Here is a 27,887-nt window from a genome sequence, read left to right as displayed (position 1 = left end):
GCATTAAAATATTCCAGGACCACTTTGCATTCTCTAAGAATTTATACAACTGCTCATAAAAATAAATTTAGTAAGTAAGTCAAAGACACAAAATGAGCTAAATGATTCCTCTTAAAATCAGGAATAAGGGACCTTTCGGAAAAGACTTTGTTTTCCAAAAGATCCCCGTCTAGACTGGCGCTTTTTTCCAGCAACGCCCCAAGCCGGAAAAAAGCGGCAGCCATGTTCATGCAAATGCAGCGGGGAAAATGTAAATCCCCGCTGCATTTGCAATTCCGACTTGTCTCATCTGCATCCGTTTTCCGGAAAAGGGGTGCAGTGCAGACACATCCTTGTAGAATGAGGCTTACAGGGATGCCGGAATAGTGCGCCCGTTATTTCAAAATAATGGGTGCATTTAAAGATGCGCAATAGCTATTTTAGGATACTTCCAATATCCCGAAATAGCTCTGCTGTCTAGGCGTAGCCTGACTGTGCAGAGATCTTGTTCTGTTCAGTTCTCCAGTTTCCAGACACCTCATGAACCCCAGTGAAAGAGGCAGAGGTACCTGAAAAACTGCTTGTCTGCTGCATGGGCACCGATCTCACAATCCTCATTAAAAACTCAGTTTTGAAGCAATGATCAAAGTTCCAAAGTGATTTTGGATGTTTAAATTAAACCAAAATCCTTTCCGCTTCTCTTTGATGTTTATCCTGATGAAAATGACAGATTCTCTGGAGCCTTTTTAGAAAAGTAAAGAGGAATCACTATGTGCAGTCCAACACTACCTTATTTTACAAAATAGGCTGTACTGTTTCACATGGCAGGGAAGCTACTTCTCAACACATGCTGTGTTTGCATTGTAAAGTGTTTAACTCATGGCATTGGGGTGTCTCAGGTAAAAAATTAAGGGTGGCTGACAACTTACTGCTTTCTTGCAGCTGAGCATTTTTATCATCCACCTACTTACAGAGCTTATTAAATTAAATATGTGTACGTATAATGTAGTCTACAAGTTAAACTGCCCTCACCGGATTTACTGGCATTGAGCAAACCACCAGAGCATTGAACTCCTGAGTATGTGAACACAAAAGTTCTATCACAAAGCAGACTTCAGGCTTTCCTACCAGTCTTGTTAACAATACATAAACATGGCATGTTATCTTCTCTCTGATGTTCCAAAGAAGAGAAAAGGTCCCTGCACAACACAAATTCTAAATAACCCCACAGAAATGTGGGCACACAACTGGTTGTTAGGGCGGGTTTTTTCTTACTGCTTATCTGTTGGTGTAATGCCACATGCTTTGCTATGCTTCTTGATTTTTTTTTTGCCTGGAGAGGCTACTTCTTAAATATGCTTGAAGATGTGAGGTTGGCTGAGAAAAGGGGAAAGAATCTCTGTGGTAAATAAGATTAGCACACAACCCAAGGATATTGTATGGGGAAGAAGCATAAATGTAGCAGTCATTTAAAAAGCAAGACAAAACCATGTATTCAGCACAGGTCCTTTCCTAATAAGCTCAGCTGGAAAGTAATTATTTTAAACTCTTAAAATTAGAGCACACATTGTAAAGCACTCATGATCAGCAGATCACAAAAACTAAGATGATGTTTGGAAAATACTGTGACAGAATAATCACTGCTGTGGCATGGCCATTTGTGAACCATGCAGAAACAGTGGAGACTAGTGAGAAATAAAAGCTAATTAATTTTGTTTGATTAACACATTTGGAATTGTGTGACCTTCTCTTTTTTACAGGGCACTGAAGAACTAGAAGTACGAATTCTGGTGCAGGCTCGACCAGGCCAAGATATCAGGTGTGTAAATAAGCTTGTTTTAAAATATCTCTTCAGAGAATATAATTGATAGTGCATTTTCTAGTCATTGTTTTACCGTAAATAGCACTGAATTTTTTAATTTATAACCAGGGCACTGATGCACGCTCTTCAATCAGAGCTTGACCAGGTAACAAGAATCATTTTGAATTATATTCTGTTTTTCTTTCTTCTTTTTTTATGAAAAGACCCATAGGACACGACATTAAAAGAGGTGAATGTGTACTGGCTAAGGGAACCCACATGGGTCCATCAGAAATTGGCCTCTTAGCAACCGTTGGAGTAACAGAAGTAGAAGTTAACAAGTTTCCAGTCGTTGCAGTCATGTCAACTGGGAATGAGGTAAAAAAAATCTTTAAACTCAAGATTTTTTTAACTTACTTCTATTTGCAGGCACAGAAGTAGTATTTTGGATAATAATACCCAGCCTAATTATGGTTTGTGGAGTGCTTACTCTTGTCCATTCTAAGTGTGCACATGTCCATGTGCACAGCTGTTGGAGACTTTTGCCTTATTGGTATTCGTAGAGGTGGCTGTGGCATCTCTGGAGTGCCTCACTGAGGCAGCAGTACATAATGTGTTGCCAGCCCAGTGCCCTCTCAGTTCCTTCATACCCCCATGTCGGTTGGTTGGAGTGCTTAGCCAGGAGCATTAGTTGTTCACTGTTTAGATTGTTCTTTGTTATTTAGTTGAGTGATTAGTTAGCTGTTGAGTTCTTTGAGGTAGTTTAGTAGTTAGAGTCCCGGCCAAGACTTTATCCCAGAATGGGGCATGCCCTGTTCCCCAAAGTTCAAGCCAAGTTTTGGGTGCAGTCAGCCAATACCCATCAGTGACCCTCAAGAGCATCTCAGTCGGCCACAAGACTGTCGTAACCAAGATGGTCCCCTGGATATGATTGCTAACCAGACATGCATACTTAGGATGTGCTGATTGAACCATAACAGTACTTTGATTGGATGTAGAAGGGGCGCATGGCTCTCTCAGTCAATGTTGTGTGCAATCAGCATTCATCTCACTTCACATGCCCTTGCTTTACATGCGTGTTACTTTAGTACTACTGGTAGGAAAAAAACTATATGGACAGAAACCAGCAGAATCTGGCAACTCTGAGCGGGGGCAACAATGAACAAAATGTTTGGTGGGCCACACATAGAACCCTGATAGGCTACATGTAGGCCATAGGTTGCTCACCACTGCTCAAGAGAGTTGTTTAAAGTGCCTAGAGGAGGCCCATAGTAAAAACAAGTACTAGATCTGCAAAAACTGTCACCCCTGAACACAAAAAGAATAGTACATTCAGTTGAAGGACCTCATGGAGGTTGCTCTGTGCTCAGCATTGGACCCCTCTCACTTGAACTCTGTGCCTGGTATTTTGGCATCAGCCTGCAATGCACTGCCAGCACTGGGATCCGCTTGACATCCTCTTCTCCATTACCAAAGAAGCAGTGTAAGTCAACTAGTCTGCAGGCACTGTGAAAGCGAACTTTGGGAAAAGGACCTGTGTTAGTCCTCCTTCCAAAAGGAGTCTCATGGGAGTACCGCTGTGATTGGACCCCCAAACCCAGCCAAGGACCTGTCTCTTGGGAGTCCCAATGCATTGCACAGTCATCTGAACCTAAATCAGACCTGATGGTCAAAGCACTTTTAGGCTGACTGGCATTGCAGACACCTGGCTCCATGGTAGATCCTGCCAAGACACTGGTTCAAACAAGTAAGCCAGTTATGGGACCACCCCTAAACGCAGTGGAATGCCCTGGTCCCTGGACCACAGGCATAGTTCCGCTTTATCACAGCCAAGAACCCCAGTACCGTAGCCTCGGTCTTTCGTCAGGAGCCTCAGAATTCCAACATCACATTCCCCACCTACAAGACATGGAACTCTGGAGTTGCAACTCCAATCCAATGGTCCTTCTGTCAGAGACAGCCAAAGTGACCATCTCTTTTGCCTCACAGAACTCCCAGATGTCAGTCTCTTCCAGCATCAGACAGTTCCTTGTCATGGCACTGGTCACTGGGATGCTGGTACCATTCTATGGGCAGGCATCAGCCTTCACCTTCCCCATACCAGACACTGAGAAGAGTCAGTCAACATACTCAGGTTTCCATGGGCCAAGCAAGGGCATTGACCCAGGTCGGAGGGACATTTCAGCTCTACCCCATAAAGGACCATTGTTTCCTAGCCAGGAATCCACCAGGGTGCCTGTGGCACCGACATAGGGTCAAGGGCAATGGGTTGCCCAGTGGCAACACTGGAACCCTTGGGGAGTGCCTGTTATGCCAGCATTGTACTCCCACCACTCCTCCCACGTGGCTTCAGACAACATACCCCTAGTGCAGCCAGTACCAGTGTCAGAGCAAGGAGCCGAATCGAAGGTGGCAACTTTGTGGGAGGCCCCAACAGCTGCAGAATGGTCCCTGAAGCAGTAAGGGCTGCTCCCCCACTCTCCAGCAGTGCAGTCATCGTTCTTGTTTTCACCAGATGAGGTGGTGGTAGATCCCTCATAAACCAGCAAGCCCCCACCATAACTTTAGGGAACACCAAGCCCTACCTAAGAGTGGTAGCTAACTGGAACTTGGAGGCTGAGGAGTTAGCTGAGAAGCCCATCCTCTCCTCTGCCCCAGCTCACGTTGTGTTGTCAGTTCACCCAGGGGTCCCAAAGATCTCTAAGTCGGTGTGCCAGACCCCATCTTCCATTCTGTCAACACTCAAGAAAGTAGAAAAGAAGTACTATCTCCCTGCAAAGGGGTTTGAATATACACACACCCTTCTGTGGGGCTGTTGGTTGTGTCTGTCCTCAATAAAAGGGACAGGCAGAGCAAGCAAGTGGCACTCCCAAAAATAAAGAAGCCAAGAGGCTGGACCTATTTGGCAAAAAGATTTTGTTTTTCAACAGTAAGACTCCAATTTAGAATCTCTAATCATCAGGCCCTACTTGGGAGACAAAATTTCAATGCATGGCATTCAGTGAGCAAGTTCAGGGAGAGCCTCCCACAGGATCAGGCACAGGAGTTCACCACTCTGGTAGAAGAAGGCAAGGGGGTACACAGAAGTGTCCTCCAGATGGCCTGGGATGGCACAGAGTCATCAGCCAGGGTAGGCATCTCTGCAATAGCTATGAGGTATAGCACCAGCCTACAGACCTCCAGGCTGTCCCAGGAGATGCAATACATCCTTCAGGACCTCCCTTTTGAGGGAATGGGCCTTTTCTTTGAGTTGACTGATGCAAGACTTTATGGCTTTAGAGACTCCCAGGATGCCCTTTGCTCCCTGGACCTGCATATTTCACGGAAGGCTAGAAAGACATTCCATCCATCACTGCCTCCACCAGTGTTGATTTTGGGGTGCCCCTCAATCTGGCTCATACAAAAAAGGACAAAGACAGGTGTTTTGAGAAATGCTACCAGTTGTCATCTTTGCAATATGCCCAGCTTAGTCCTTCCAGGGACCAAGCGACCACAAGCAGTCATTTTGAGGGTGCACCCAAGGATGTATCATGGCAACTTACATAGTCTTCTACAAGGAAAAGGTCCAGGTAAGGCCTTCCATCACAAGACAATCTCTCAGTTTCATTCAAACCAAGATACTTACTTACTAGGGATGTAAAAGGTTAACTGGTTACCTGATAAGCATTGCACTTACCGGAATACTTATTTGGTAACCGGTTAACTGGTCTACTAGCCACTTGGAGCCAGCTGGCAGGAATCTGAAGTCAGGGTGGCAGGAGGGCCACATGGCAGGCAGGCGGAATTCAGCCATGTGCCAGTGGCCCCAGATTCCAGCCCCAGTGGACCCACCTTTAGCAGTGCCAGCAGCCCGAGACCCAGCCTGAACCTGGCCATGCTGAAGCAGCCTTTATGGCCCTGTCTCCCGGCTGCATTGCAGTCCCATCTCCTGGCCATGGCTCCATTTCTTGGTGGCCCCAGGCACCCCAGCTCCCAGCCATGCTGCGGCCCCAGTAACCGCAGTCCCAGTTCTCAGCGGCTCCCAGCAGCAGCCTCAGCTCTAGACACCCGGGACCTGGCTCCTAGCCACACCGCAGTGGCCCCAGCTCCAGCGGATCTGGACCAAAATGCCTGCTTTAGCAACAGTAAGACTCCACACACACACACTCACTCTCACTCACTGTGGCTGCCCTGGCCCCTAATGGTTAACCAGTTAAACAATATAATTTTAATAATTTAATCAGTTAACAGTTTTGATCAGTATTTACAACTCAATTGCTTACCAGTCTTCTTCCTAAAACCACAAGTCAGAGACGGAGTCAGATGACATAGGCCTTTCTATATTGACAGCCCGCCCCCCCTCTGCAAGCAATCATCACCGTCCACTCTACCAGGGCGCAGGCCTCTTCAGCAAACTTTTTGGCTCAGGTGTCTATCCAGGACATTTCTAGGGCAGCCATCTGGTTGTCGGTTCATACCTTCTGTCCCACTATGCACTTAGCCAGCAGGCCCAGAATGATGCTGGCTTGCAATTCTCCAAGGTGCCAAGAGGTGAATTCTGAGTCCACCTCCATAGATACTGCTTATGAGTGACCTAAAATGGAATTGATATGAGCAAGCACTCAAAGAAGAAAAGATGATTCCATTACTTGCCCGCCTACCCTTGTGTTGGAGTCGCTGGCAAGAAGGAACTGAGCAGGCATAAAGCTGGTGGCAGCTAACATACCCCTGCATGAGTGTGGCAGTTCAGAGGGCACCACAGCCAGCCCTTTGGATATTGCTAATGCAAAAGTCTCTGTCTACTGTGCACAAGGGCATGCACACACCTAGAATTAGATGGACATAAGCAACACATCTCAAAGAACAACAATTACAAAAAGGTAGGTAACTGTTTTTTATTTTGTTTTCCTCCACACAAGAATATGGGCCAGATCCTTGGGCAAGCCACAGTAGGCACAGAGCTAGCATATCCAGTCCTATGTCAGCTATTTTTCCTCACCAGCACAGTGAGTATTCTAAGGAGAGCTAGGGATATGGTTGGGTATGGTCAGAATATAACATACTTTACCGCTTCTAGTTTACAGAACTACATCTTTTGAGCCACTGACCTGTGTAACTATTCTAAGACTTTGAAGTAACCTGATTCAGAGCATGGATGAGTTCCACCTACTGAACAATTTGCTTTAGTAGTCTAAATAGTGGCTCTATTTAACTAATACCGCAGCCCAACACTGCTTAGTTTGGAAGTTCTGACAAGATCATATACCTAGAGCAACTAGCCTCCTGCATGGGGACATGCAGATTTGTCATTAGGAAGTTTCAAACAAGTAAGCAATAATGGAAACAAGGATGAAGTCCTTCATGACTCTCCATTCTCTTTCTTCCTTCTGGGGAAAAGCAGCCTTGTTGGGAACCACAAATTTTTGCTCTTAAAAGGATACACTGAAATCCAGATAACCTCTTGCAATGCAGTTTAAGACGAGGGCTCTATCCTGTTCAATCTCAGGAACATCAGAATAAAAAGGTTCCCATTTAGCACAACCTATTAAATTTTAATATGAGAAAGCTTGGGTTGCTGCTGCTCTTTCCCCATTTTCCATTCCCCACCTTCCATAAATTTAAATTGGTCACATCCTCAAATGTAGAGGGAAAATGACTTATACAAGCCTTTATCAAGGGGTGTCAAGAAGAAGCAGGTACTCAGAGTGCAATCCTGGCTCCACTGAAGTTAATAGCAAACTCCCATTGCCTTTGGTGAGATCAGGATTTCAACCTTGTGTATTATAGTTATAAGGCCATATAAGTGCAACAGAAGGGGACATAACCTAAGAATTAGGGATGTAGTTAATATGTTAATGAATAACAAGCTCCCTAATTCTCTATATGTAAGTCCCAAAAAAGTTGATGCCTACTCTTAGCAGGTATGCATGAGAAATTAAATTAAAAATATAGTACTGCACATGTTTTCTTTGCAGAGCTTTCAAATGAACTATAAAACCCAAATCCTCAATAAAACTACAGGTTATTTCTTTTACCGTGTTCACAGAAATATAAACAGCCGCCAAATGGCCTGTAATTCTTTTCTTATTTCTAATACTCATTGCAAAAATTTCAAAATTAGAAACATGAATGGCAAAGGATTTATGAAAGACAAAGTGGATGAAGTAATGTCTTAGTTGGTCCAATAAAAGATATTACTTGACCCATCTTGTTTCTTAACATCCTGGAAACATCATGGCGGCAACACCACAGTATTTCAAAGATGTATACTAGTGCCAGGGGAAATTTTAAATAGCTGTTTCATGTACTTCTGGGCAATAGCCCTGTGAGGAAGATGAAGCACTTGGAGCAATTTATATAAAAAAACAACTTATATATTTAATTGAATTCAAAGTCCTCATCTTGACCAACTAGAAAATCACTTTTATTATTGTAGTAACCGTGCTGTATTTAAAAAATCTAGTTACCTCAAATGTACATTTTGACCTAACATCTTGACTGTGCTCTTCTGAGGCAATCCTTTTGAAGTCTAAACACTAAAATAAACCCTGGCTGTAGTCTCATCCTATTGAAAGCCTTTGAAGTATTTAAGTTTTAAATCTTTGATATGTAAAATAGAGCCATAAAAATAAATCTCCATTCACATTTTGTGGGTGATGCAGCTTGTTGAAATGTTTAATGCTTACACAACCCCAATGAAAATTATTCTTTGACTGCAGAATGCCAACCAGCCTTGGGCTGAAATCTTAAGAGACCTCCTAAAATAGGCAGGAATAAGCTGTGCAGTAGATACCTCCAGAGAAAGCTCAGAATGCCTCAAAGAGTGATTAGTAAGTGGGACCTGTTGTTCCCTGTGTGCATCTTTTGTATAAAATTGTAAACTTAGATCCAGTCTTTTCACAATAGGGGAGTGCTAGCCACACTGTTGTGACCTAGCCAAGTTCCAATCTGAGTAATTATATTCTTTCTATCTAACATCCTGACTGTATTTTCAAATTGATACAGCATTCTCCTTCATCTCCTGTCCTCAACAGTTGTGTTGTTGCATGCTGTTAATCAGCAATACAGTCCATCTGAAAGGCTAAGGTATTTCAGACATGAATGAAAGGATTCCTAGTGTGTAAAACATGTCTGTATGTTTGTTAGATACTTTGGCATCCTTCAGGATAAAAGATGCTATGTAAATGTAAGATCATCATTATTATTGTCATCTTTCTACCCCTTAAAATAGCCCATTTTTCATCTAAAATGGATGTTATTTAAAGAATTACCTGGTTAGTATATGAAACTGTTTAAATTTTCATCTTTTAAGCTGCTGTAGGTTTCCACATTTAAAATGTGTCTTCCAAATGGAGCAGACACTAGACTTTATTATTCTTGGTTGTTGCAGCATTAACGTGGCAGCTTAAGGTGTCAATAAGATCAGAACAAGCAGATCTATCCATCAACTTGGAAACAGTTACAAATTAAGTGTTTATTTTGATTTTATTCTGAATGAAATTGGAAGTCTGATATTCCCCATGACAAGAGGGTTTGCAGACATTGATACATTGAAATAATTCAAGTAAGAATCAGAAAAACTTTTTATTTTGCTTTACCAGTCAGTGTCTCAACCACATGGCTTTTCGGCTTAAATTGCTTTATAGGTTCTGAATTCACAGAACCTATTTACAGACACACATTGACTGATTTGTCATAAGTGTCAGTAGGAATCATATCCACCTTCAAAAGCAAAAAGTTTCCCATGAGCAAAGGCACATAACACTCTGAAGTGAATGATTGGTAGTATGGCTCTGTTTTACAGTTGTTGAATCCTGAGGATGACCTCTTACCAGGAAAGATCCGAGACAGTAACCGTTCCACTCTCCTAGCCACAATTCAAGAACACGGCTACCCAACAATCAACTTGGGAATTGTGGGAGATAAGTAAGTACCACGTGTTAATAAAGATTAACATCTATTGTTACTTCACATTCATATGGTGCGCGTTAACAGCAATGGGTAAAGAAAACATAGCAGAAGCTGCATTCACTATTCTGCTTGCTGCAAGTATCACAGCATTGTGGTGGTATTCATTTTGGAGGAGGAGTACTTTTTTATTTTTCTTCTCAGTATGGAATTTAACATGATCCACCCTAGTAGTATGAGGAATAGTCTGATAAGAATGTTTTTAATGAGTGATGTTTATCTTGTTTAGTCTTTCTCTTATTGTACAATTGTAGCATTGCCTCTGCTCCCTGCAATATGAGCTGAGTATAAATTGGGACAGGATAATAATACCAGCACTTGAATGGTGGCATGTTGTGCTATTTATTCATGCAGCCTCATCATGGATATAAGCACATTGTATTTAATAAGTTAAAAACCTGCATTTGGAGAATATATTGTACAGAAATCCCAGTGTTCCTGATTTTTAAGAAAGTGTCTCACAATTTATTTTCCATATTAAGATTAATTTAGAATTTAACTTTTTGTCAGATTTTTAAATCACTGTCTTATGGGCAACATCCCACTCTTGACTGTGGAGTACTGAAAAAACAGAGTTACAGAAATACATCCAAGTATGCAAAAAAAAAATTTAAGTGTTGTCCTCCAGTGAGTTCTGTTTTGACTGCTGTTAGTTACACTTCTTTTGTCAAGTCATTTTATTCATCTGACTAAGTTCTGCTTTTGAAAGCTGAAGCAGAAATGTTTGCAGTGTTTGGTGTTCCTTCCTTAACAGGACTGTGAAATGTCTGTAGTTGGTTGAAACTGAGGTGGCTAAAGATTGTCATCATTACACATTTTCTGAGCTATTTTCTCTACTCTTGATGCCTAGGCGTTGGACTTCCTCTTATTTCTCTTTGTGTGTGTTGAACTGACTAACAGACTACAAAGACTGCACCAGCTCAGTCCAACATACTTAAGTAGCTAGTGTGTCCTGGTGTGTCCATACACTCTTATTGGTCACTGAAGCCAGTTCCAAAACACAGGCTTAAACCCTGGGAGTAAGTCTCTTGATTGTTAAGCTGCTGTGGCCCTGGAATTTTAGACCCTTCAGGTCAGAGTGGGGTAGCCACTCAGTATACCCTGTATCAGCAGTTATAGAGTCTCTAGGAACAAATTGATCACTTTTTATATTGAGGCACAACCTTGCATCCTGAAAATTGTTGCTCCTGACATGGACGCTTTGGATTTCACACTAGCACATCAAGCACCAGTTGCATCAAGGGTCTCAGTCTCAGTCATTGCTACTGCTTACTGAAGCTCTAGTATTGCTCTAGATCTCTCCATTACCTATAACATTTAAGATGTTAGAGTAGGACTGCCTAAGTTTCAGGATAATGGTAGTAGTAATTTGAATTCAGATGCATGGGAGAGGATTCATCTGATGCTAAATACATATTCTATACAGAGGAACACAAAGAAGATAGCTCTTCATAGGATGATACCACCTTTCCCTAATTTTTCTGACATAAATCCAAGATGATTGATTTTAGTTGAATTACAGTACTGCACCCCAGAACCCAATGCTGTGCCTTTGGATTCATTCAAAATAAATGTTTACCAATCTGCAGTTATAACCCTTCATATCATGTACTTCCAAGACTTCATGGCCAAAAAGTCAAATGAAATTGTCAAAACCTTTTCTCTGGTCAGTTCTCGTCATTCTTCCTATACTCTCATCTACAAAAAGGGATTAGCTTGGTTTAGGCAGTTTTTTATGTGACTGATATAGTTTTAGAGACCACTGCCTACAGGTGGATGTCCACAAGTTTGTTTCTCTGTAGAACTTGGAATTCCAACTAGAGGTCCAGAAAGAGCCCAAGATACACTAGAGAAAATTTGTTTTGGGAATCAGATAGACCAACACCGCAGAAGTCAAAAGAAACAACAGCTGCACTTGGTTCTCTTGGAGAAGAGTGTTTTCCTTTTGGTCCCTTGTTCAAGGGAGGAAATAGAAAGTCTCCACTTCAAAATTTAGGTCTAACATTTACATATCATAGAAACATAGAATACTAGAACTGGAAGGAACCTCAAGAAGCCATCAAGTCCAGTCCTCTGCACTCATGACAGGACTAAGCATCATCTATATAATCCTTGACAGATATTTGTCTAAGGTGCTGTTAAGTATCTCCAATGATGGAGAGTCCACAATCTCTCTAGGCAATTTATTCTAGTGCATTACTCCCATGACTGTTAGGAAGTTTTTCCTAATGTCCAGTCTAAACCTCCCTTGCTGCAATTTAAAACTATTGCTTCTTGTCCTATCATCAGAGGTTAAGGAGAATAATTTTTCTCCCTCCTCCTTGTAACAACTTTTTAGGTATTTGAAAACTGTTATAATGTCCCCATCTCAGTCTTCTCTTCTCCAGACTAAACAAACCCAGTTCTTTCAATCTTCCTACATAGATCATGTTTTTTAGACTTTTAATCATTTTTGTTATTCCTCTCTAGACTTTCTCCAATTTGTCCACATCTTTCCTGAAATGTGACACCCAGAACAAAACACAGTATTCCAGATGAGACCTAATGAATGCAGATCAAAGCAGAAGAATTACCTCTTCTGTCTTGCTTACAACACTGTTGTTAATATATCCCAAAATTATGGTGGATTTTTTTTTTCCTTTTTGTGCAGTGTCACACTGTGAACTTGTATTTAGCTTTTGGTCCCCTATGGCTCCTACAACCCTTTCTGAAGTACTTGTTCCTACATAGTCATTTCCCAGTTTGCATTGTGAAACTCACTGTTCCTTCGTAAGTGGAGTACTTTGCATTTGTTCTTATTTAATTTCATCCTATTTACCTGAGACCATTTCTTCAGGTTGTCCAGATCATTTTGACCCTATCCTCCAAAGCTCTTGCAGTCCCTTCCAGCCTGGTATCATCCACAATCTTTATAAGAGTACTGTCTATGCCATTATCTAAATCATTGATGAAGATATTGTACAGAACCCTGTGGAACCCCACTTGTTATGCCCTCCCAGCATGACTATGTACCATTGATAACTACTCTCTGGGAGCGTTTATCCAACCATCTATGCACGCACCTCATAGTAGCTGTGTCTAGGTTGCATTTCCCTAGTTTATTTTTAAGAAGCTAATGCGAAACTGTAGTAAATGCTTTACTTAAGTCTAGGTATACAATGTGCACCACTTCCCCCTTATCCGCAAGGCTTGATATCCTATCAAAGAAAGCTTTCAGATTGGTTTGACATGATTTGTTCTTTACAAATCCATACTGACTGTTACTTATCACCTTATTGTCTTCCAGATGTTTGCAAACTGATTCCTTAATTATTTGCTCCATTATCTTTCCTGGCACAGAAGTTAAACTGATTGCTCTGTAGTTTCCTGCGTTATTCTTATTTCCCTTTTTTATAGATGGGCACTATATTTGCTCTTTCAGTCTTCTGGAATCTCTCCCATCTTCCATGACTTTTTAAAGATGATAGATAATGACTCAATGAACTTGAGTATTTTAGGATACGTTTCATCAGGCACTAGTGACTTGAAGACATCTAACTTTCCTACTTGTTCTTTTCCTATTTTAACTTCTGAACCTACCTCCTTTTCTCCAGCATTCACTATAATAAGCATCCAATCACCACCAACCTTCTTGGTGAAAACCAAAACAAAAAATAGTTAAGCACCCCTGCCATTTCCACATTTTCTGTCATTGTTTTCCCCTTTTCATTGAGTAATGGGCCTACCCTGTCCTTGGCCTTCTTGCTTCTAATATATTTGTAAAATGTTTTCTTTTTACTCTTTATGTCTCTAGCTAGATTGAGCTCATTTTGTGCCCTTGTCTTTCTAATTTTGCCCCATCTACTTGTGTTGTTTGTTTAGATTCATCCACTGCAATTTGACCTAGTTTCCACTTTGAAAGGACTCCTTTTTGATTTTTAGATCATTCAGAATCCCCTAGTTAAGCCAGAGTGGTCTCTTACCATACTGCCAATGTTTTCTACGCAATGGAATAGTTTGCTTTTGCATCCTTAATAAGGTCTCCCGAAAAACTGCCAACTGTCTTCAGTTGTTTTTCCTCTTAATCTTGCTTCCCCTGGGACCTTGCCTAACAGCTCCCTGAGTTTGCCAGAGTCTGCTTTCTTGAAATCCATTGTCTTTATTTTGCTATTCTCCCTCCTACCATTTCTTAGAATCATGAATTGTATTATTTCATGACCACTTTCACCCAACCTTCCTTCCACTTTCAAATTCTCAATCAGTTCCTCCCTATTTGTTAAAAATCAAATCTAGAAAAGCCTCCCCAAAGTAGCTTTCTCTCCCTTCTGAAATAAAATAACTATCCCCAATATATTCTAAAAACTTGTTGGATAGTCTGTGCCCTGCTATGTTGTTTTCCCAATAGACGTCTGGATAGTTGAAGTCCCCAGCCACCACCACATCCTGTGCTTTGGACGATAGTGTTACGTAGTTCAAAAAAAGCTTCATCTCTTTTTCTTGGTTAGGTGGTCTGAAATATACCCCTACCATGGCATCACCCTTGTTTTTTACCCCTTTTATCCTTACATAGAGACCTCTCAAAAAGTCTGTCTCCTATGTCCGTCTCAACCTCAGTCCAAGTGTATATATTTTAATTTATATAAGGCAACGCCACCTCCCTTTTTCCCTGCCTGTCCTTCGTGAAAAAGCTGTATCATTCTGTACCAGTATTCCAATCATATGCATTATCCAACTAAGTCTCTGTGATGCCAACTATGTCCTAGTACTGTTTACTTACTAGCATCTTAAGTTCTTCTTGCTTCATCCCCATACTTCTCGCATTAAAATACAGACAACTAAGATACTTATTTGATTTTGCTACTCAATTCTGTCTTATCTCTCCTTTAACCCTTCTATTACTGCCCATGCTCCCCCCCAGTTTCTGACCCATCTCCCAGGTCGCCATGTTTATGACTCACCTATGGGCTTTGGTCACCTGCTCCTGTTAAACCTAGTTTAAAGCCCTCCTCACTAAGTTAGCCAATCTGTGTCCAAATACTCTCTTCCCCTTGCTTGATAGGTAGGCTCCATCTCTGCTTAGCAGTCCTTCTTCCTGGAACAGCATCCCATGCTCAAAGAAGCCAAAGCTCTCCATATTCACAGCCAGGCATTCACCTCCAGGATGGATCTCTCTCTGCCTGGGCCCTTGACCAGAAGGATTGAAGAGAACACTACCTGCACCCCAAACTCCTTCACATGTACCCCCAGAGTTATGTAGTCACTTCTGATCTGCTCAGGGGCATACCTCACAGTATCATTAGTGCCCACATGGACAAGTAACATGAGATAGTAGTCAGAGTGCCGGATGATCCTTGCAATTCCTCCATAACATCTCGGATATGGGTTCAAGGAAACTCATTTTCCCCTGGAGAGGACTCTAGGCCTTAGCAGCCTCTTTCAGCAGATATCAAACCCAAAGGGTTTTTGAAGGATTCTGGAGCATTTATGTAACCTGTAGAATAATAGGACCTATTTGTCAAAACTGGTGCTTCTTATCAATGATGGCCCTGGTCACTTCAAACACATGGGCCCTGGACATTGTTCTTTGGGGCTACAAGATCAGATTTTCAGAAAATTCTCCAGATTTTCCCCACCCTTACCTTAAAATATTCTTAGATTCCTTTATATGAGGAAAGGATGATGCAGGAAATCCAATCTATGTTGGAAGAGAAAGTCTTCAGATATGCACCATGAAGCGACAGAAATTGGGGGGAGAGGTATTTCAGAAGCTTCTTGAGTCAAATCTGGGGAACATTAGCTTAACCTGAATGTCAAGGATTTTAATCGCTATATAGTCAAAGAGAAATGGTCATCATAGGAGCCCGAAAGCCCCTTCTATGGAAGCATGACCAGCTGTGTAGTTAGGACCTTGTGGACATTCACCTGAATACTGGGATATTTCCCAAGCAAAAGAATTATCTCATATTTCTTGAAGGAAACATCATAAACTATTTTATGTATTTGACTATTAGACCATAGTTGTCATGGCCTAATTGCATAGGATGGGAATTAATGTGTTCCCCAACTTAGAATCATAGAGCTGGAAGAGACTTCAGGAGTTCATCAAGTCCAGACCCCTGCCCAAGACAGAACCAATCCCAACTAAATCAACCCAGCCAGGGCTTGTCAAGCTGAGACTTAAAAACCTCTAGGGATGGAGAGTCCACCACCTCCCTAGGAAACCCATTCCAGTGCTTCACCACCTTCCTACTGAAATAGTTTTTCCTAATATCCAACCTAGACCTCTCCCACTGTAACTTGAGACCATTGCTCCTTGTTCTGCCATCCATCACTACTGTGAACAGCCTCTCTCCATCCTCTTTGGAACCTCCCTTCAGGAAATTGAAGGCTGCTATCATATTTCCCCTCACTCTTCTCTTCTGCAGACTAAATAAAGCCAAATTCCTCCATCTCTTCTCAAAGGTCATGAGCTTCAGCCTCCTAATCATTTTGGTCGCCCTTCACTGGACCGTCTCCAGTGCATCCACATCCTTTCTATAGTGGGGGCCCAGAACTGGACACAATACTCTAGATGTGGCCTCACTAGAGCCGAATAAAGGGGAATAATCACTTCTCTAAAACTGCTGGCAATGCTCTTCCTAATGCACCCTGATATGCCATTAGCCTTCTTGGCTACAAGGGCACACTGTTGATTCATATCCAGCTTCTCATCCACTGTAATCCTCAGGTCTTTTTCTGAAGAACTGCTACTTAGCCATTCGGTTCCCAGCCTATAACAATGCTTGGGATTCTTCCATCCCAAGTGCAGGACTCTGTACTTGTACTTGTCCTTGTTGAACCTCATCAGATTTCTTTTGGCCCTATCCTCTAATCTGTCTAGGTCACTCTGGACTCTATCCCTGCCCTCAAACATATCTACCTCTCTCCTTAGTTTAGTGTCATCTGCAAACTTGCTGAGGGTGCAATCCATCCCCTCATCCAGATCATTAATAAAAATGTTGAACAAAACCGGTCTCAGAACAGATCCTTGGGTTACTCCGCTAGAAACCAACCACCAACCTGACATCGAGCCGTTGATCACTATCCATTGGGCCCAACAATCTAACCAGCTTTCTATCCATCTTACAGTCCAGTTATCCAATCCATGCTTCCTTAATTTGCTGGCAAGAATATTGTGGTAGATCATATAAAAAGCTTTGCTAAAGTCAAGATATAGCTTGGATGAATGATTAGCTGATGAACAACACCATTCTCCAGTGTATCAAAAGATTAATAGTTAACACTATTGTTTTGGAGTTAGTAGAATCCATGATAAACTACCCAAATTCCCGAGCTTGTCCACAGCACACAACTGGAATACCTAGAAGCCCTGAATAAAGCAATTCAGCTCAAAACCTCTGTCCCAACATTTGATCCAGGATATCAGCTGTCTGGCAGAAAGGATATGGATGAGTCAGCAGGTCACCGTTTAAAACATACTATATGAATGTTGGTTCTAGAAAATATAGCTGTATACATAGAACTCCACATGCAGTAACCATAGTGGATCTTGAGATCCCAGTGAAAGCAAGCCTCACAAAGACTTTCACATTGCATCCAGGTAATGGATCTGCTTTGCACCTGTCTGTCCTGGTGAATGTCCAGGGCAGTTTCCAAATAGGAGTGGGCTTCCAAAGCCCCCATGTCCAAATCACAGGGACCACGAGTGCTTCCAGCCTGAAATGAAGAGCTAACACAAATGGACTCTACAAGTAGGGAAGCTGATCTCCACAGAAACAACCACACAGAAATGATTTGGACTTAAGTGGGATCTTACAGATTATAAGAATTTTCAGAAGCCTAATACCCCAGAAGCTGGTACTTGTTCAAATGGAAAATTGCATCACCATATTTTACATAACTAAGACAGAAGACATCTGATTACACATTCCATACCTGGCAGGAGAAGATCACATACTGGTTTAGTTAGTCTGTAATAGATTTTCCTGAGCAATCTCTGGATCAGTGGCAGATAAGTTTTTCCTTCAGCTAGGAATATTGGAGGTCCCACCCACTTGAACATGGAGCTGCCAGACTTCTCATCATGGCATCAGGAAGAAACTGCATTAGCAGTGGATTCCAACCTCTTATAATAAGATTCCTGAACACTTTCCCTTAAGTGACTCTGGCAGCGCTGTCTCTGGCAAACCTAGGAAGAGTGAAATACTTAATTTTCCCTTTTAACCCTATACTGTCCCAAACAGATCTGATTCTATAATCTGTTGCTGTTGGGTAAAGAAGATTCCATCAAACTGAGATTCTAACTTCAGATCATCATGCAAAACCCTTGCACCTCACTCGATCCCAAATAGGAACCCTCATCCTGGCAGATTAGAGGTACCGTATTTTCCGGCGTATAAGACGACTTTTTATACTAAAAAAACATCCCCCAAAAATCGGGGGTCGTCTTATATGCTGGGTATAAACATACAGGGAGTCCCCGACTTGCAGGTACGAACAGGGCTTTTCTCGCCCCGGAGGACACGGACTGCGGGACCTCGCGGTCCCGCCGCCCGTGTACTCCGGGGCGAGAAAAGCTGCTCCACGTCTCCCTGGTCTGCAGACCAGGAAGAAGCGGAGCAAAGCCGCGGAGGGGCTTTGCAAAGCCTCGGGGGAAGCCAGCAGCGGGACAGCCCAGACGCGCCGCAGCTGTCCTGCTACCGGCATCCTCAGAGGCTTTGCTCCCGGTGTCCCTGGTATGCTGGAGACGGTCCCCAGCAGACCAGGGGCACCGGGAGCAAAGCGGCAGTAGCGGCGGGGTCCCGCGCCTCTGAGGCTTTGCCAGAGCAAAGCCTCAGAGGCACGGCACCCTGCTGCCGTTGCGGCTTTGCTCCCTGTGTCCCTGGTTTGCTGGGGGGGGGGGCGCAGCTAGTGCGCCCCCCTCCCCCAGCAGACCAGGCTTTTGTTGTGGACCCTGGGGCAGAGCAGCTGGAGCGCTGCCGGTTGGCCTCTTAAGGGGGGGTAGTCTTATACGGCTAGTATAGGCGAAAACCTATGTTTTAACTAGAAAATTAGGGGGTCGTCTTATACGCCCAGTCGCCTTATACGCCGGAAAATAGGGTATATATGCACAGTGTGTCTGAGTGGGTGATATATGTCCTCCTGCCACAGTGAAAACTTTTTGCAAGGACCTAATTTTTTCTATTCCAAATAGAAAAAAGATTTGCCCTATAATTGGGCCTCTCAATCAAGCACAAAACTTTTTCAAGCACAAACGTTGTTTGTCAGAACCTAGTTTAAAACAAAGCAAATTCTACCCAAATATGTCTCAAATAAAAAAGTAATTGCAGTCCCTTTACCCTCAAGTTCATGAGAAGCTTGATATATTGACCCCCTCTCCATTAAAAAGCCTCTTGTGTCTTGGGATAATAATAGGATCCTAACTAAGCTGATGAAGATCTGTTTCAACAGCTGAATTTGGTACTTGGAAAGGAGGCAGTCAGACCCACCAAGAGAAATTTAGAGCCCTAGTACATCATGTTTGCTGGGTTCCCACTCTCTCCCGTTTCGCCATACTTAGAGACATTTTGAGTGGGACTCTGAGTCCAGGGCTCTAGTACAATTGTTCTCCCTTTTCTCCACTTTTATTAGCCCCAGAGGCTTTTAGTACAGCCTGTAAAACTAATGAGCTTCCAGATCTTGAGTGACTACTGAATTTTATTTTTATTGTTTGGGGCCATGGACTTACGTGACATTCCTCACGAAGGAATGCTAAAATTTCACTTAAATGAGTCTATCCTACTTATAATATTATTTTCACAATAAATGCCCATCCTTTGGGAAGTCTTTTTTGTAAACTTATATCAAAATGTCCTGGGAGTTTTATTAGGGTCTAACAATTGACCTTAGAAAACTGCCCAACGAGGGTATTTTAAACATTTTATGCTAATTCATGGTGCAGTGCTGTTACCAAGAAGACAGTGTCTGCATGGGTATTTAAATGTATTTCCTTTTTAATGACCTGGTCAGACTTAACCCTGGGAGGCCACGTGAAGACACATTTCATCCCAGGCAAGATTATCCTTACTTTGTCTCAGAGGCTGCTGCTTTTAGAGCAGGATTTTCATATGTTAGCTAACTCATGTTAACAGCCTAATGAAGACAAGGCAAATATGCTTCTAATGTGTTTAGTTGGTCTAGTTAAAGCCTGGCTTCTCAGAGGGAGAGAGAGAGAGAGAGAGAGAGAGAGTGTCTCTCTCCATCCATCCATCCATCCTAGCAGATGATTTTTTTAGAGAGGGGAACTTCCATGCCTATAATTCTGCTTCTTTGAAGAGATTATTGTGACACAATTCTCCCTTCAGATTTTGGGAATTGTATTCTTTTAATGTTTCCTTGCTTACACCTAATTACTGTTTTTTTTCCCCCTGGAGCATACTTTTATCTTGAATAATTTTTGGAACTAACTGGAAAGGAACTGGCTGGAAAGTTTAGAGAGCAGTATTTACATACTACAGTGTGGGGCAGCTAACATTCAATAGGGGGCACAGACCCTATCATAATCTGTTACTGGTGCTCTCTGAGATCAGAATTCTTTAAGGGCCATAGAAGTTCACCAATCTCATATTAAGGAGCTAAAAATCAAGTGCAAGAATCTGCAGAAACACTGTTTTACAGATAAGTACTTTCTCTTTCATTTCAATTCTATGAACTATTCACAGGTGGTAATTTAATAAAATAGCTCATCCAGGTTAAAGATATAACTCCATTAACCAACCCTATGGTGCACAGTCCTGCACATTCCAGTCAAATATTTAAAAGGATCAGAAGACACTTGAACATCATGATGGTCACTGAAGAGCTCTTAAGTGCACTTTAAAAATCATTCTTAGCACGTGCAGTTTTCAGTGGTCCACTCAAAACTGGATATAAACTGGATATAAAGCCATCACTGAGTATTTTGCCTTAGATAGATAGTATATTCTTACTCTTTTTACTTTTTATTTATTTTCATTAATTATTTCAATATTATTGTTTAGTTTCTGAGCGTCTTAGTATTGTTTATGTCCATACTCTTGGCCTACATGTAAGGCTTCGTATGCAAAATTTCAGAATAGCAATTCACAAAACATGCCTACCTGCAGTGAAAGTCCAGGAGGTCAGGAATACAAGAGAAGAAGGAACAGCCTGGAGAATGCAGTGTGGCTGAACCAGTGGTGCAAGTGAACAAAATTTCTTATCTCTACGGGAGTGGAGGGAAACTACCGGCTGAGGGTGAAACATATGACCCCCTCCCTCACTGACATGGCCCCTACATGATTCTGCACAACCCCCAGCCTGGGACTCTTACCTCTTCCCCTCCCCTCCATTTCCCATCCCACATTATCTGGGGGGAAGCTGGGAGTGATACAGCAGTCCGAGTTACTGCTGACAGTTCTGCTTCTTTCACTGCTGCCCCTATTAGCAGGGAAAGGAGCAGAACCCCCAGCCCTGCCCCTCCATGAGTAGCCACGCCTCTGTGGGAGGGGCAGTGGAGAAAGGAGGTATACACGGGACTTTCGAAAGGGGGGGGTTCCGATATTTGGCCCGTGTAGACGGGTCAAATATCTGAAAAGCCTCTTCTGCGGGGGGAAAAAAACGGAAGAAGATATGCAAATTTAAGCCGAATTTGCATATCTTCTTTCAGAAGCCGCACGTAGTCTAGAGGTGCCCATAGCAACAACTGTCTCAAAAATCATTCGTTACTGCACAGAGTAACTGCCTCTGCACTAAATATTAGTCTGATGTCCACATGAGACAAAATTAAATTAGCTTTCTAGATAGTATGAAAAATAAATACAGTCTACTACCATCTGTTAGACTTAGTAGAGACACAAGAATTCAAGAGCTGACATTTTTGTTTTTACCCAGATATCTTCACTTCTAGATGTGCTCAAACAACATTGTTTTATAGATTTCAATCAGAAGTTAAAGCATCCAGGGATACCCAAACCCAATAATTATTTGAAAAGAGTTGAGTGTATGTTCAAGGCTGTTACAAAGAGGATAGTGATCAGTTTTTCTCTGTGTCTGCTGAAGGTAGGACAAGAAATAATCAGCGTAATCTGCAGCAAGGGGAATTTAAATTGGATATTTGGAAAATCTTTCTAACTATAAGAATAGTTAGGTACTGGAATAGGCATCTAAGGGAGGTTATGAAATCCCTATCAGAGGTTTTTCAGAATAGGTTAGAGTAGGGGTGGGCAAACTTTTTGGCCTGAGGGCCACATTGGGTATGGAAATTGTATGGAGGGCTGGATAGGTAGGGCTATTGCTCCCCAAACAGCTAGGCATAGCTTGGTCCCCACCCCTTGTCCAACCCTCCGTCAGGACACCTGCCTCCTCTCTAACCCCCCTGCTCCTTGACAGCCCTTCTGGGATTTCCCACCTTCTATCCAACTCTCCCCCCCCCCACCCCTTGACAGTCCCCCAAGACCTCCAGCCTACTATCCAACCTCTCTGTCCCCTGATTGCCTCTCCCAGAATCTCCACCTACTAATCCAATCCCCTCCCCTGCATTCCCTACCCTTTGACTGCCTTCCTGGGACCTCTGCCCCCTATCCAGCCTGCCCCACACCCTCCATCTCCGATTGCACTTCCTGGAGCACAAGAGCTGTTCAGAGCATTGGGGCTGGTGGCACAGCAACCATGCCACCCATATGCTGGAAGAGCAGGAGCAGAAGGGAAGAGTCTAGGGACTTGCCACCTATACTGACCATGCTGACTGGGAGTTGGCTGGCTCCTCCTGGGTCACCACGTTACATAGTTTGCTGGCATCTGGGTTAGAACAATGCCTGTCAGGGACGGTCCTGCCTCAGTGCAAGGGGCAGGACTAGATAATCTCTTGAGGTACCTTCCAACTCTGCATTTTATGATTCCATGAGGCATGGAGGCTACCTCTTCCAGTAAACCTTGTCAACCAGCACATTCTTCTTTTGACTCCTAAATGTTTCTACACATTGCAATTTTTTTACGATACAAAGACCTAACTTTTATCACAAATGTCACTCTGATGTAATTCTTTCCTCTCTGTTTATGTGACAACCTATCTTGTTTTATTGTGTGTATTTGGACCTGAAAGCATAGAGCAACATCTAAAGGTGAGAAATTAAGAGCTTTTAAAACTAAAATTTGTGTGCAACAGATTATCTTCTGTATCAGGTAGCAAACTATCCAGTGCGGTACACACTGAGATGAAATTTTTATCTATAAAGAGGACCAGGACAACGGATGTGCTCCATGGTTCAATATTATTTTGATGGCCCTCACACAAGCATGACTTTCTCCCAGAATTAGCATTTCTGGAAGAATGTTTCTGAAAAGCACAGCACAGTGGCAGAACATAGCATCAAACAGCAAGTAAATAGTAAGGAATGTACTATTTTTGCTATGTTTGATGGTACCAGGAATCTTTACAATTTTAGTAATTACACCTCTATGGTGGAAAATAAGCATAACTCCCATCTACTGTTGAGGCATGGCTGGGGTAATATTTTCATAGACTCTTAAGTAATTTGGCTCATAAGTCCAATTTTCAAAGTGATTTAGAGATTTAAGAGCCTAAATTCCATTGACTTTCACTTTTGAAAATTACACTTAAACACGTAAATCATTTAGGTACCTTTTAAAATTTTAAGTCTGGTGTCCAATAGATGAAATAAAGTAATTACGCAGAATTTAAGGGAAAAGTTAAAAGGTTTTCTCAGAAGATTGAAGGTACAAAGCCATCTAAAGTAGAAAAGAGTATTTGAGATTATTTCCTTCTTGAAAAGAAGAAAAGATTAATTTGAAAATCCTGGCAAAAGGGAGCAGAAAAGAAATATGAAAAAGCAGCCTGCTGAGAAATTACCAGAAGCTCTGTTACCTTATAGTTTAAAATTTGTACTGATAGTTAAAGTAAAAAAACCAAACAAATTAATTAATTAGCATTAACAAGGTCTTCCAGTTTTACTGTAGTATTTCCAATATCCAAGGTTGTGATTTTACTACATAAAACAAAGTAAGGCCCACTTCTCTGGCAGAAGTTGTTATTCTTAAAAGAAGCATGCGAGATCTTTTTTAGTGGGATAAGGCAACATGCCGCATTTATTGATAGTATAATAAAGCAGCATATACATTTACACACACACACCCCGCTGATGGAATACTTACCAGTCTGTTGTGCTCGGCCCAATCTATTGGCCAGATAGATCAGGTGCGAGGGAGGAGCGAGCATCATGTCAGTCTGGACTGATGCTCCTCTTGGTCTTGATCTTAGCAGGACAGAACATGGAAAACCATACAAGACACACCTTCTTTTATAGGATTTTCCTTCCATGCAGGTCTGTGCATTTTCCCTTGTTAGGCCATAATTAGTCATTCAGCATCACAATCAATCTTCCTACGACATATGCTTATTGGGAAGAAGTTCTCACTGTCATCTGATATCACTATGCTGACGACCCCTCCTGAGTGTTGTCTTTCCGACGAAAGTTGTGATTGGTTCCCTATCAAGAGGTGTTTGCCACTAGCTTCAGGGTTAGTCAGTCTGCCCCAGTAGTCTGCGTCTTCAGTGTGCTTTCACTTAGTTGATTATTATTTGGTGCTTCTGAGTCTCTGTCTCGTCCTTTGACCATTTGAGCATGCAGTGGCCTTCACACTTATTTCTCCTAAAACATTCTCTCTCTCTCATTCACACAAACAATATGTTTACAGAATTGCAGCATGCAACATTAAACTTCTTTATATATCTACTATTAACATCACAATTACAATATTCCATCCCTTCACTTTAACATGCTAACATCAAACAGAGCTGGAGCTTATCAAAGCTGCCTGTCTGAGGCCTACATCTTGTGTTTAAGTTTAATCCAAACTTTTGCTATAACATACATTTATTATAACTGACTTATTAGTTACAAAATTCCAATTCCAGTGCTACAAAGTCACCTAAGGACCTATCTGTGGTGCATTCTCTACTTTATCCTGGGGTAATAAAATCATATCGGATGAATTCCCAGAGACAGGAGAGAGAAAGGACTCTTCAGTAGTTAGTAAATAAAAGGAAAAGAACAACACCTATATAACTTAAGTGTTTCAAGGGATTCTGGAGAAATGCAAGATATCTCCTTTAACTGGTTATAATTCCCCTATACAATAATAATAATGCTTAATTTTTCTATTGCTCTTATATAATCAAAGCCCTGAACTGATATTGACTAAAACCTGTGAGGTAACTAAATATTATTCCTATTTCACAGATGTAGAAATTTGCATTTAACGAGCCACTTTACCTCTCTTCGGCTGCGTATAGACTATACAGTTCTTCAAGAGGCGTCCCTGGGGGTGCTCCACACCTCCGCGCCTCTGGACTGATTTTTCTCTAGCAGTGCATTGGGAGCCACACATGCACGGCCTCCCCTCCCTTCAGTTCCTTTCTACCTTTTCCGGCTTCTGACAGAACTCTTCAGTACTCTCGTTCTTGAATCTTTTTCTTCATAGTTTACTTGTTCATAGTTAGTTAATGTTAGTTTATTAATGGTTAATATTGTTTAGTGTTAGTTGTAGTTAAACAAAAACAAAAAACCTCTGATTACAAATAATTTTCTCAGAATACTACCGCGGCATGGGATCACCCGGCTTTAAACACTGTGCGCTCTGTCTGAGGCCTACATCTTGTATTTAAGTTTAATCCAAACTTTTGCTATAACATACATTTATTATACCTGACTTATTAGTTATGAAATTCCAATTCCAGTGCTACAAAGTCATCTAAGGACCTATCTGTGGTGCATTCTCTACTTTATCCTGGAGTAATAAAAATGTGATAACACATTTATCTGCCCAACTCCCTTATAGTGGATGCTGCACAGCAGAGAAATAAACAACAGAACCGATCCACTCTATCCAATAAGGACAATAAAACATTGGACTCATTCGGCAAAAAGGTTTACACTTTGGCTACACTTCATATGAAAGTAGCAAACTACGCCACATTACTCAGCAAATACAATTTTAATAACTACACAAAGTTTAACACTTTTACTGAAGATATGACTTACAATAAAAAGACACAATTCAAAGCTATCATCTCTGAAGGGCAAACAGTATCACGCATAGCGTTACAAGCTGCCCTTGATGTGGTATATACAGCCACAAGGACAACGGCCACAGCCGTGACTATGAGACGAGCCTCACGGTTCAACTCCTCTGCATTTCCCCGCCAAGTCCAACCATTGGTGGACAATCTGCAGTTCAACAGTGAGAAGCTCTTCTTGGCAAAGACCAACCAATTACTTCAGTCAAAGAAGGATTCCAGGGCTATCCTACGCTCGCTGGGTATCCAAACACCTGTAACAAGAGCAAGACAATTCCGGTACCAAACATACCAGAGATCAAGGCACCCACAATCTACTTATTATTACCAGTGGCAAGATCACCTGCCATACCAATAGCGTGGGCGAAATAGACAACAAAGATAACATCCCCAGAATAACAACCCCAGCCGCTCATCCCAACCCAATAAGAAAATTTGAAACAGCAGTCAAGAGACCAAAAACAACATCACCCACCTCAGAGCTTCAAAATGTATCAAAACTATTCCATTTTCGCTTGTTACCATTTCTACAAGACTGGAAAACTATTACGTCTGACAAGTGGGTAATACAAACTATCTCCTTAGGTTACAGTATCCCTTTCCTTTTCTTCCCTCAACTATACCCACCCATGCCGTCCCTTTTCAGGGACCCCTCTCACAAGACCATATTACAGCAAGAGGTGGATCACCTGCTCCAACTAGGCACCATAAAACCAGTTCCCCTGGATTTCCACAGAACTGGTTTTTACTCGCACTGTTTCCTCGTAGAAAAGAAGGATGGAGACCGATTCTTGATCTCAGATTGCTAAACAAATACATAAGAAAACAGAGATTCAAAATGGTCACACTGGCCACCATTATCACAGCTCTGGAGATTGGCAATTGGTTTTTGTCTCTCGACCTACAAGATGTGTACTTCCACATATTGATATGACCGACTCACAGATGTTTCCTTCGTTTTACCTTAGGTCTACAACATTACTAATACACAGTCCTACCCTTCAGACTCTCCACAGCACCCAGGGTATTTTCCAAGGTGTTAGCAGTCGTCGCCCCTCATCTCAGGAAATGTGGAGTCACTATCTACCCTTATTTAGATGACTGCCTTATCAAACCAAGGACCAGATATGAGTGCCACCAGCATATTCTCATGCTCCTAAGCTGTCTTCACTCTTTAGGACTCCTTGTAAACCATGGCAAATCAATGCTGACGCCTACCCAATCCATCCAATTTATTAGGGCCCATCTCAATCCCATCACAGTCAGGGCCTCTGTGCCTACCGAGAGATTCATCCGCATCAGCCAACTGGCACAATCCCTCCAAGGGATGCCATCAGTAACAGCTCATGACTATCTACAACTTCTAGGTCACATGGCATCGTGTAATCCCATGGTGCCCAATGCACAACTATTCATGAGATGTCTCCGGGGCTGGCTCCAACTCAGATACAAGCCACACATACATCAGATGACCAAAACGCTAACACTCCCACATGCAGTAAAGGCATCTTTACAATGGTGGACAAAATCATTCAACCTCTGCACAGGCATACCCTTTAAAGTCCAGAAACCACAGTAGTCATCACAACAGATGCCTCGCTCACTGGATGGGGATTCTCATATGAAAGGCCAAACAGCACAAGGCCGGTCCTCAGCAGACTGCATTCTACATATCAACATCCTCGAACTCAGGGTGGTCTGGCTAGCATGCCAAAAATTACTTCCCCATACCAAAGGGATTCATATCAGAATATATACGGACAACACAGCATATATGTTTTATATAAACAAGCAAGGCAGCGCTCGACCACAGACTCTCTGCAAGGAAGCCATTGTGCTTTGGAACTGGTGTCAAGCCCAAGACAGCTGCATAACCGCATGCCACCTCCCTGGGGTCCTCAATTTGACAGCAGAAGCCCTCAGCAGAGCCTTACCACTGGACCATGAGTGGGAACTCGATTACACAATCCTGAACAACATATTCAACCAATAGTGCTTCCCATACATAAACCTATTCGCCACCAGAGCCAACAAAAAATGCCTAATGTATTGCTCCAGGGCGAGCATGGGGAAACAGTCCGTCAGGGA

General features: G+C 42.2%; 1 protein-coding gene across 19 annotated transcripts in view; it reads left to right on the top strand.

The window, feature by feature from the left end:
• The window catches only part of GPHN (gephyrin), a 527,119-nt gene that overhangs the window by 460,090 nt on the left and 39,142 nt on the right, over positions 1-27,887 (top strand). For all 19 annotated transcript variants that reach the window (XM_089778535.1, XM_075927413.2, XM_075927415.2 and 16 more), the window contains 3 exons: positions 1,740-1,798; positions 2,005-2,158; positions 9,564-9,685. In XM_089778535.1, the coding sequence (XP_089634661.1) occupies positions 1,740-1,798; positions 2,005-2,158; positions 9,564-9,685 (335 nt within the window). The remainder of the gene's footprint in view (positions 1-1,739; positions 1,799-2,004; positions 2,159-9,563; positions 9,686-27,887) is intronic.

This window comes from Pelodiscus sinensis, chromosome 5 (assembly GCF_052426305.1).
Source record: "Pelodiscus sinensis isolate ZL-2025 chromosome 5, ASM5242630v1, whole genome shotgun sequence".
Lineage (NCBI taxonomy): Eukaryota > Metazoa > Chordata > Testudines > Trionychidae > Pelodiscus > Pelodiscus sinensis.
This window is presented reverse-complemented; position numbering and strand designations above follow the sequence as displayed.